Genomic DNA, 12546 nt, shown 5'->3' with positions numbered 1-12546 from the left:
AAGAGGACCACATAAATCTCTTCTTTCAAGCATTACGTAGCAACGTAAGACTTTTGAAAGTACAAAGCTCCTCTGAATCTCTTATCTTGATGGTCCGCTGAGCTGACATCTCAGTTCCACTAACACAGGAGAGGGAGACTCAGCTGCAGTGGCTGGAGCTCTGTGTCCCCTTGCTTTCCCTGTTCTGAAGAAACAAGCTGCTGTTGACTATTGCCACCCAACACCCTATGAGCCCTCTTATGAACAGCCTAAGAAAGAATATTTCAATTACGTCTGCAGCAAAACACAAATGATACTTCCAGATATGAAAAAAAAACCCCAAACCTCAACAACTATTAACTGGGCTTTCTACAGGAATTCACGCCTAATTCTCTTAAGTGAAAGTCAATTAAATAAAAACAGGGGTCTCAAGCTTTTGTGGTTTAGATGCTCCAGTCTGTTCCTGAATAAGAGAAGTCACATTCTCCACCAGGCTGCACTTCCATGCCAAAACCCTGGAACAGGATTTTTGTCATTTGTTTCTTCTTAGATGAGGACTGAGGCTGAAAGCTTAAATCTTCAATACCACAGGTACTAAGCAACTCTGGAGGAGGGGAAAAAATCCCTTTTCTTTTAAATAGGCAACTTCTTCTAAACATGTGATGCATGAATCTAACTTTAGCTGTCCAGGTTTTCACATTTCTGATCTCAAATACAGAAAGTAGAGCATTAATCTAGTCTCTTGACTTCAAGGTTATCATTCATTGAGGTCAATGACTCCATCTCTGAAAAGCAGAACTTCCACTTTCAACATGATAACTGTTGCCCTTCAGTAAGCAACTGTGTTCAACTCATTCCTTACTGCTTTCTCACAACTGCTGACAATAAAAAGGTAGAAAGACAGCATGAACAACTACTGCAATGGGAGTCATCTATGTAAAAATAGTGATTAACCCTAGAAGCATTTATTCATGCAAAGCGCTCGTTAGCTTCCTATATTTATAACATCCACTACGTATGAGCAACCTTGTCTCTTACATTATTTCCTTGGTGTCTTCTGTTTATGTTCTACCTGTTCATCTGTCCAGCCAAGACCTGAATATCCAACAAAAACTGCCTGTAATGATACAGGCAAATATGTGAACAAGTTACTGATGGACAGAATCAGTCTACTTGGAATGAAAGTCACCAACCAGAAATAAAAGCAAAACCAGCCCATACTGTCCTTCAGTATGGAATTAGCACATAGGCCAAACATTTGCTCCTTTACAACCTACTTCTGGCTTTATGCCAACAACATACATCTCAAAAGACACTCCAGGTATGCAATTACTTAAGTGGAACCATAGACAGTACAGTCATCATTTCCAGAAGATACAGGTAAGTGATCAAAAGTGATGCCCCAGTAAGTTTCTGGAATTCCCTGGTAAAACTTAAAGTAGCTCTCAACAAACTAGTGCAAAGGCCTATCAGCAGATCAGGTATAATGTAACACAGATGAACTTCAAAATGCAGAGCAGCAATACTGGTCACAGTTTTTTCTGACTACAGAATAACAGAGTTTTTTTGCTTTGAGTTGTGGGGTTTTTTTTACTACTGAAACATATAAAACCATTCTTCAAAAGATATGAGAGACATGGCCCGATTCTAAATTTTCTTTCTTCTCTTATGTAAAACTAACACCTGAACACTCACAAGACTATAAACTCAACCCAACCCAATAACTTCCCAGAAGTCTTTATTTTTTGTTATATTTTACTGAGCAATGCAGCTGGGGTGGGGTGGGGAAGGCAAGTATCCATGCAAGTATTTACTATTTCATTGTTCTTGCACTATTCTTAGTGAGTAGTATTGGAATGGCTTTTTTCTTTTCCAAACATGAACAATATTATTTAAAAGTTAAGAACAGTATGATCACTTCCAATGCTTTAATCAAACTTGAATACACCATTTTCAGATTTTGTATCACTTGCTTGATTCTCAGCATCTGTGGTGCATTCAATGTATTTTCATGATGAAGAGAAGAACTTGGTATTACTGTTATTTTGACCTGTTTTCTACATTCAAGTATACCTATGAAAATGTGAATGCATTAAAAAAAAAAAAATTCTAACGTACAACTGAAGATGAAATAACCACCCTACACTTCTTTTTAATATTTTTTACATGATCAAACCTCTTGATCAGTTTATACAAGAATAAGAACTAGACAAAATTGCTATAACATTTACATATATATGTGTCTAACACATAATTAATAAGCTACCCTGTTTCCATGCTGCCCTTAGTTATGTAGAAATGTCCCAAACAACTGTCTTGTGGGAGATCTAAATCAGGAGGAGGTATCTCTTATGTTTTAATATAAAGTGCATCATTATCAAAAAGCAGTTCAGAACATGCAGACTCTTTTTTCCTTCCCTTCTGCTTTCAAGAACAATACTTCCAACAATAACTGTTACTAGTTAATCTCCTCTGAGAGGATCAGCATGTGGTGTTAAGGAGCGGATCCTTCTGGAACTTGTACTTTTAGTTTAGTTGATGTATACTAGTCTCTTATACTCTCAACTGAGATATGAGTCCTTTCCTTACAAAGGTTAAGAAGAGCCAAGAAGCTTTAAGCTCTTCAAAAGCTTAAAGATCAGACAACCAATTATTTTTAGTTACTTATTCTTAGGCTGCAGCTAACTAGAAAAACCGAACCCAAAATCAGAGAAGTTCTTTCTTATAAAACCAACCCATTTTTATAAGGTAGCCTCCACAAAGAGGAGAAAAACAAGTACCAACCAACCACACAGCAATACTACATTTAACAGAGGCAGGCCAGATGTAGCAATCACTTTGAAAACATACACTTTTAAACACAAGATGAATCTTTGTCTGTAAATACACAGCACAACCCTAAATTTGATGCTACTACACTATAAAAAGTAAACATTTGCTAGTATGATTATCAGCATAATAGCTACAACCATAATGGTGGCAACAGCATTGGCACTTACGGTTCCTTCTTCTCACAAAATGTCCTGGAGAAACTGACTTCCAAAGTACAAAGAAGTAAAAAAAAAAATTCCCACTCTGAAAATACTTTTTAATCACAAACCACATTCTAAGGCATTAACTTTGTTATCACATGTATTTGTAACGCACAAGCATGTCAGATACATAAATTTAGTTTCTCTTACAATGAGCTGAACCCCTAGCTTTGCTTTTTGCAGTTTCACAGAAAAGCAGTACAGGTCCTGTAAAATCTACAAGTTAACAAGACTGACAAAAAGCAACTATTGAAAGTCTTTCAGTTATTCAACCAGTACCTGAAAGTGCCCTTCTATATATATATCCTACATATCATAGGTGCTAAGAACAGGGCAAAAAGACAAGTCAAATACGCTGCAAATTTGTTTTCCTGGTTTGTCAAATTAGAAAGTAAGAGTCAGTATCACCATTTCTTTGTATTCTCACTTGCTGGGGGGGCGCGGGGGAGGGAGACAGTGTACATTAATACATTTCTGTGTTTTCACCTCAAGTGGTGATCTAAAATTCAAGTATTCCAAGATAGAAAGAGTGAAAAAATCCTCTTCCTCAAGAGGATTGTTTCCCCGTTACGCTCTGGTTAATTTTAGGGGTTTAGAGTAGGTCAATTTCCAGTGAAATGAAGTGATGCCCATTATAACAAATAATTTATTTACCCTATAGAAGCTTTCATTCTTTAGCCAAAGGTTAGACGTTACCAGGCATCTCTGATCAGTCAGCCTCTGAAGCCAAGCCTTGTTGAAAATGCAGAAGAACCATCCTCAATAACCACAAAACCTTTAAATTTCTGGCCTGAGCTCTCATCAGCTACTTTGAACTTGAGAAAGATACCAGCAGAGGCATCATATGACTCTTGCTGTTACTGTATTACAAAATAATCACAGTACATTTTTCATTTTAAGGCATGCAAATCATATTTATTCTCAGAATCTCAGCATACTAATATTGGTTCTCCTAAAAACCAGGAAACTGCAAATAAACCTTACTTGTCTGACTTCCAACTATATGACACATCAGAAGCCTGGAAGTCTTTGTCAAGGTACCACTGGTTTTCACTCTGTGTTTATCATAGGACTTCTAAATAAAGAACAGGGGCCTTAGAAGACAGAATTACTACTTGAAACACAAAATCTTGTATACATTTTTATTCTTTAAGCCTGTAATTCTACCTCACCATCGTCAGAATTCCTAACCAATACTAAAAGTACTTAAGTTTTAAATCAGATTAATGTATTACAATATGAAACTTAATTCTCTCAAAGAGTGTAAGATACATAAGGTACTATTTCATAATATTATCTCTCCTTTCAGTTGTGGGATGAATACTTTTAAAGCTTTCAAACCATCTTCTCAAATATTTAAGTCGGGTGATGTTTTAATGTGCACTGCAACAAGCAAACAACCTACAATGTTATCAAATGCAATGACTGCCTACTAGACAGAACTCCACAAATTTGACAGGACATCAAAAGATTCCATGTTGAGACTTTAAATGCTATTCCTCTAGATTTATGTATTTCAAACAAATGAAATATCCCTTTGGAATATTTTTTTCTTTCTCCTCTTCTTTGCCTCACCTAATATTATAATTCTTTAGACTGGGTTTTACTTGAGCTATCAACTTACAAACACTGAACTGAAATGAACGAATGTTTAGTTTGCACAGAATGAAATATCCACTTACAGCATCTTGGTCTTAATCCAACATGCTCCATGTAAATATACCCTCTAAAGCTGTTTATGCGTGAACAGCTGATGCAACTGAAAACTGTCAATCAGGAGATGATCTGCATGCATACCTAAATCCATCTAGCTTTTTTTCCAGCCCCAAGGATTCATGGGTTTTAAAGCTGAACAAGCAAACAAAAGATCTGTCTTGTGTAATTCACTGTTACAGGCCTCAGAATGTAAGTCATTGAACTGTTCACTACTTAAATAAGGGCATTTAGGTATAATGAACTACACCACTACACTTATTCTCCTGTACAACCTAAATGTTAATCATGATTTTTTACATCAAAATATTAACCATATTTCCAGCAAAACAGTATCACTAAAAATAAGCTATTTAATCTGCAAATACACTTGGCACTTACAGTATTTTGATAAGGAAAAAAATGGAAGAACTTCCTAAAACATCCATTTTAAGAGCGGCTAGTGAGTTTCAAAGATGTTCAATGATCCTATCCTTAGTTCTTCAGAAATCTTACAATAACTGGACATAAACATGTGGTAAGGCATAGCTATTAATCTGTTACGCTCTTTTACAGTTGGATCTGTAACATTTCTTTAAAAGAAAGTTAATGAATGACTGAAATAGTGTGTCACTAAACAGGTGACATACATCTGTTGGCAAGTGGGGAACATTAAAAGAGGGTAATAACAAACAAGACAAGACTAAAACCAGTACATTTAGTTAGTATCTTTAAAAGCAAACACTTTTTTTACATAAACCTTTGGAAACAGAATTTCCATTCAAGGAAACCTTTTTCTTCCTGGACAGTCGCAGAAGAGTTTCAAAGGGCAGAGAAAGATTTCAAAATTTTGCAGGTTCTTACATATTCTATTAAGGTTGGAACAACATAATTTTGGGGGTACAGAGAACAAAGTAGAAACAAAAAGTAGATCAAGAACATAAAAAATATTCCCTTCTAAAAGCACTTGAAAATAAGATCACCTGTATGCATCGTCTTCTTTCAAGTCTCATATCATCCTGCGGGGGTGCGGGGGACAGGGGGAGTCCAGTAGCAAATACTGCAAAAGAAAGAAAAAAAGTAGTAAATGTAAATCTGAACTAAAAAGATACCTAAACAGACATAAACCTCCATTCTACTAGATACACACAGAGCTTCGTTCAACCCTAGCTGTCCGGTACAACCAGAGGTAAACCAAGGAAGCTATAACAGAAAACAAAGTTTTCCAGCTGTAAAAGTAGAGACAAACATTACAAAGACTATCTTTCACTGACATCTGTTACAGAAAAAATAATTATCTAAGTGTTGAAATTTAAGTTAATCCCTGAAATTTCAAATGTTCGTTGAACAGTTCTGAAAAGGTCATCCAAAAAAAGCTCTTCTCAAACCTACAACAGTGAAATTATTGACAGTTACCCGTCTTTGTAAAGTCCTTAAATATGTGGATTTTTACAGAAACTCAGGCCAATATTTATAAAAAACAACTGAACTTCTGCAGGATTTTACCAAATCAAGCCATACCAAATCTCCAACAGAAGTTAAGAAGTGGGATCATGCCCCCCTCAAAAAAACAAACAAAAAAACCCCCACCCCACAACTCTCAACAGCTAACCAACTCCTGGTCAAAGTACTTTTCAAGTATTTGCTTTTCACTTGTTCTCCAACAAAATATCATCAGTACACTACAACCCATGAAAATATCAAAATCACTTTCAAATTACTGAGAATTTTAGAACTGCTGCAAATTACCTAACAGCTCAAATTGTAAAGTCTAGATTATTACTATTTAAACAGCTCCTTATTTATGTAATTCCAAGAAAGTGTCCAGCCTAAAATGCACTTAGATACAGCAATTTGAGCCGAAAATGCTGCAGTTCATTTCTTCATCAACAATGACTGTTCAAGCACTGCATATACCCTAAGCCCAGCTAGCTTCTCTGCCACCACGCTGGCTTCTTCTTTCTGCCACTGAAATGTGACATGCACGCACAGACACAGACACAAAAGGGAGTGGTGTAAAGTAAATTTTGAGACATGTAGCAGCATATGTTGCAGTGGTTCTATTGTTATTTTATGAGCAGGTGATTTCTTGCTGTCATGCCTCCAAAAGATGGAAGGGGCAAACAGAAACCAGCCACCCCACATCATGAATCAACAGCCTTCGTTCTTTTATTGCTGAAGTTCCACTGAGATCTAGAATGTCACCGCCACATCCACAGTAGCCATCAGCTTAGCAAGGCCAACGAGTACCTAAGGCTACAAAAGATCTTTCAAACTAGACACTCCCATGCCTAAATCACTTCAGTATGGATAAAATATTCAGTCTGGTACATACGCTAAATCTATACAACACACAGACACTGTATCTTGCACTGAGCTTAGTCCCACTAAACTAAGCAGAGGCAGTCACTTGTATTCAAGAAAAAGAAAAAAAGGAAGGAAGAGCAAACTCTTCTCTTCTTTACACTAAAGTCCCTGGACTTAAACAAATGATAAATATCCTGGAGCACCAGATATGTCCAGCCTACATGGGTGTCTTACAGCTACAAAGCTACAGTCACATTTCTGAAAGCTCTCTGTGGCCAAGAAAGCTTTATTTATTTATTATTCTTAACTGCAGTACCTATGGACACCAAGACCATAGAAAGCCTTTTCCAGTAGTAGCTGCAAGGACTGAAGGCATCACTTTTATCTTTACCACCTTGTAGCTCAAGTACAGCAAGGATCACCTCTCATTTGCATCAGAGTTGTACAAGGCCAGTTTCAATACTAAGCCAGCTTAGTTGAAACTATCAACAGTTTGAGCAAACCTAGCTGGTTTTCAGCCAAAATAGATTGTAGAGCATTCATACATTGTCTTCCCAGTTCTACAATGGGATTGGTAAGCTCCAAAAGCAGCACGTTAGCACATCTCCCATGCTTCACAACAACCTAATGTTATCAAACCCACTGCAACGTTAGCAACATACTACACTCTTGTGGGCAACAGACTGACAACCTATTCCAAACTGTAAGAAGAGAAAATCAGTTGGTAAGACCATACTAACCAATAAACAGACTGCCAAGCGATAGCTACAGAATTGGAAATCACACAACTGATTTTGGCAAAGTAGTAAAGCTACTTCATATGAGAAGCTATGCTTTTTGCTGACTAGAAATTAATCTACAATATTTTAACACCACTTATAACACTAACCCTGAAAAAGTATTTATCTTGCAAAAACTTCAAAGGTGTAATAAAGGAGAGACTGGAAAGGTAACACACACAGATCTGAATTAGTTTAGAACTTAGAAGATGACATTTGAGCTACCAACAATAAGGAAGAGTTGCTAATGTAACTATAAAGTCATTAACACTTTATTAACAAAGAATCAATGCATCTGCCCACTTCATAGCTAACTAGCAAAACATCTTGATCACAAAACAACATGTTTCTTAAGTCTCCTTACAGTTCTCCAACAATTACCACATTCTGAAGAACTGGACAACTAGTGTGGAATTAAGACCTGGAGCAAAAAGGCAGCTGTCTACTGCAGCACTGTATTGAAGGGATCCGCAAAGTAAAAAGTAACTCTAAAACATGAATAGCCAACAAAGACAATGAGTTACTCTGATGGTAACACAGTAACAGATACACAACCTAAAAGGGTAACATTGTAAACTTCTTTTTTTCTCTTTAAGTTGAAAGAACCAAATCACATAGAATAGCTGTGAGGGCAACACACTGAACTTGCTAACTGAGCATCTTCTGTTGTGCCTCTGCATTGCCAAGTTCTTAAAACCAAAAGGCCTTTTACACAGCCTGTACAACGGCTTCCTGGTTTAGATAAAAAATTGCTAAAAGGAGGCAAGAACAAATCCCACCCCTCACACAGTCTGTAAGATCATAACTAAAACAATCCCCTTAGTAATAACATGTACTGGGCTTCAAGAACCCAGTTTGATCTGCTTACTGGTATAGAACAGAAGTAAATTGGAAATAAAGGAGTAGATGAAGGAAGAGACAACAAAAAAAGATGTTGAGAAGTAAATGATTGAAAGTGGTATAGCAAACAAAAGAATAAAAGCTGATGTCTTTCATTTAAAGAAAAAGAGCCTTTCTTAGAAATTAACTGTGTATGAAGCTACCATGCTAAAACTTCACCTCATGCTTTTACTTCCTATTTTAATTACCATTGCTTTCTACTCCTCATCTCTTCTACCCACACAATGCTCCTCTGATCTCCTCAAAATACAGATAATGGGATTACCTATCAAAAGCAACTCCACATTCATGAATAATTTCAAGCGTAGAGTTCAGCTTTACTACAAAATGTTCAGTTAGATAAGACAAAGATGCTGAGCTCATGTTATCCCATGTTACACTCCACCATATTATAAAGATGGTGACTGTGAAAAACAACGCTTTCACGTGCCTCGTGACTTTTCCTTAAAACATAAGCCTAGTTTGCCTGTTAGCCTCTTCGAGGACTGTTGTATTATTCCACCATATTCCTTAAGAACATCCACTCCTTCCTTCAATTCACTCAATATCAAAGTTATGTCAACAGGTTCACTGTAAATCAAAGTTGGTTTCAGAGCAATCATACTTCTAAACACCTGAAAGTTTAAAGGCAAGAAACATTACTAACATCTCTCTGAGTAAGTTTCATCATCCACCCCCATTTCTCATTTTTGTGTTTGCCTGGATATCAATCAGATCGTGAGGTTTTTTGCAAATGGGAGCAACTTTATTACATATGAACACAGTAGAAAGCCAGTTCAGCTGAATCTAGATGCTGCTGAGCAGTAAGACATTTTTTTTAAAACTATCATTTCACAAACTTAAGAATGTAAGTCATATGTTTCATATTTAGTGTGTACAGCAGATATTAATTTAAAGCATCTAGAGCTAAAAGATTCTATCCAATTCTATCCTATGCAAGTTTGCAAAGTGTTGAAGGCAACCATCACAAACACCTTGAAAGAATTTTCACTACAGTTTTGCTTTAATTTTGAGCGTATATGAAGAATTCATTCTGAAAACTCTTATTTCGTCATGGAAAATCACCAACAGCACACCCATGAGCTTGAATTAAAAGAAACGTCTGCTGGGGAGGGTTTTCCTTTTTACATTTTACTAATTATAAGACTTGGTACATAAGATTTATTTTCCTTATTATCACTGTACTGTCAGATTCAATATTGCACCTTTTGCAAACTAATCACAACAAAGTTCTTCAAGTTTTTCCTCTGTGAAAAGGTTATTTTGTAATTTCTAAAGTCATACTCATGAAGTACCAGAGAAATCTCTGCCTATCTCATGACTATACATACACACTGTTGTCAGAGATGAACATAATTCAGGTCACTGACCTTCGGTAAATGCAGGCAGGCCTGTTGCTAGCAACATAAAATATGAATACTTAGAATCAAAAATATTTTTTTATTTACCAGGAAAAATATCTTGAGGTATACACCATTAAATTGAGATTATTAACATACTGGAGTATAATGGATCTAGACACCTATGAATCTATACAATAGCAATTTCTTAAGCTGTTATTATTCTGCATCTCAACAGCCTATTCTTGAAACTATGCAGAATCAGTGATGTTGCTTGATGTAAGATATACAGGGCAAAATATTCACTAAATACACCAGATTTGGTATATTATTTAAAATACTGCATAATAAAATGTGAAGTAAAAACACTACTACTGGAATTTAAAATAAATCATTCAATCAATCTCATAAGGTGCTACCATTTGTCAACTTTCAGGACTAGTTGCTTGACACAAATGAGGAATTCTAAAATCATTGTTTCTACAGCACCTAGCACATACAGTGTGTTTTGTTACTAGGGAAAATCCCATGTGTTTAGGTGTAAAAATTAAAATACATCCTAAAAACAAACACATGTATTTACTGCTTCTGTCTGCTTCTGTTCTACTTAGTACCAACAGATGTGATGTTATATATAAGAAATAATTCACAAGAATGAAAAGAAAAAAAAAAAAAATCCAGCCTACTTCATATATCCAATATACAAAGCAGAACACAATACAACATCTCAGGTTCACCCACAAAACCACATATTTAAAATTAAAATCAGGTATGTTTCAGCATGAAAACCTAATATATCGCTCTACTTTTATGGTCACCTGCATGTTTTTATACCTGATACACAATATACTGAGTACTAAGCAAAACACAAGTAATTTGCAATCGGCATCACATTTAGCATGTTCCCAAAGAAGTCACAGATGCACGTCTCCACATTTAAGTGCTTTGGTATTGTGACAAACCTATTAGCTGAATGTTTTCACTGATAGGTTTTAAAATTCATAATTCGGTAAGAAAAAATAATACACCCCTCTTCAGTTTAGTTCCTGTATTCAATAGAACCATGAGCACAGTCACCTTCATATTTAAAAAAGGGAATGTTAACATTTTGGGAAGAGGCCATTTTTGCACATGACTGGTTTCCAAGTCAGGGTGAAAAGACAACAATCAAAACTGATACACTAGACTTCACTGATAAGTGAAGACTTCATCGATCTTAAGAGCCTGTTATTATACTTTGTATTCCTAATGATTTTAAATGCACACTGCTAAACTAGAGGACTATGCTAGTTTCTAAATCAATATTTGCGAGATGCTTATGAAACAACTACATCTGAACTGAAACACATTGTACCATCGTTTTTCTGTATGTAAAATTATTTTCAGTGTTCCAAAAAGCACTAGTTCCTCTAAAAAGAATTTACTGTGAATGACTAGTTTCGCTCTTACGCTAAATTTACAACACGTGATGCAAGAACCCATCCTTTAAGTGTGAAAGCATGTACAAGCAGCTTTACTGAAATCACAAAGTTTCTCACCCAGATTCAAACCTGGCAAAGACAAAACTACAGTTGCAGTAGAGCAAGAATTTCTTTTCAGCAGCAGTACTGCTTAAGCAGCCTATATCCTTTCCACTGCCACTTGCTTGGCCGAGACAATGCCACTATTACAGGGCCACTCAGCAAATTGTATTGGGGAACTGACCCAGGTGGAAGAATAGGGAGCAGGACAGAAGACCAAAAAAAAGAAAAACCAAAACCCAAAATCAAACCAAACCAAACCAAAAGAACACCAAAAACCTCCCCACTATTTTTTATCCTGCATCAGTCTTCTAACCTGGTCCACCACAGATGCATAGCAGCCTGGCAGCCGGAACAAACAGCTGCAACAAAAAGAGGCTTCTTAGGCAAATATTGGTGTCAAAACACTAAACAAAGTGCACCTAATTTTACCATAGAAGGACCTACATGGTGTCACACCAGCAATTCAGTAAGACTTCACAGTACAATCTGAATCTCTGAAATACCTGATTTATAACATACAATTATTCAAACCTATCCTCTTTATGAAAAGAAATGCTTAACTTCTAAAATGTACCACTTTCCTCGTAAATGAAGGAGCTGAATAGTGTAAAACTTAGACTTGACCCATACAGCCAGACACCCTGGGATTTGTTTTTTAAACATTTTCTTGTTCATGTGAACCTCACAATAAAGCCTATGGGTTTAGGAAGAATTAAACTGACTCAACTGCTGGAGGGAGAGAGACAAGTGCCCCACAAAATAATATAAAAGCTAAAATACTTGAGATTTTTTAGATAACATGCATGTGCTTCTTTTCCTACTCATTGACTAAAAATATTAATTTTAGAAGCACAAACTTAAAATATTTTTCAGTATACTGACCATATAAGGAACCACAAATTAGAGGGGGGGAGTGGTTATTTTTTCCAGCCACTTAATAGTGTCAGCCAAAACAGATGTGTTACCTTTCAACAATTTTGGAACAGCAAAGTCA

General features: G+C 36.2%; 1 protein-coding gene across 1 annotated transcript in view; it reads right to left on the bottom strand.

Annotated features, from left to right (window-relative positions):
* Positions 1–12546, bottom strand: part of DYRK1A (dual specificity tyrosine phosphorylation regulated kinase 1A) — an 88093-nt gene that overhangs the window by 51892 nt on the left and 23655 nt on the right. Inside the window, exon 2 of the mRNA XM_055701499.1 lies at positions 5687–5763. Within this exon, the coding sequence (XP_055557474.1) occupies positions 5687–5696 (10 nt within the window). The 5' untranslated portion in view covers positions 5697–5763. The remainder of the gene's footprint in view (positions 1–5686; positions 5764–12546) is intronic.

The sequence above is a fragment of the Falco cherrug genome, chromosome 2 (assembly GCF_023634085.1).
Source record: "Falco cherrug isolate bFalChe1 chromosome 2, bFalChe1.pri, whole genome shotgun sequence".
Classification (NCBI taxonomy): domain Eukaryota; kingdom Metazoa; phylum Chordata; class Aves; order Falconiformes; family Falconidae; genus Falco; species Falco cherrug.
This window is presented reverse-complemented; position numbering and strand designations above follow the sequence as displayed.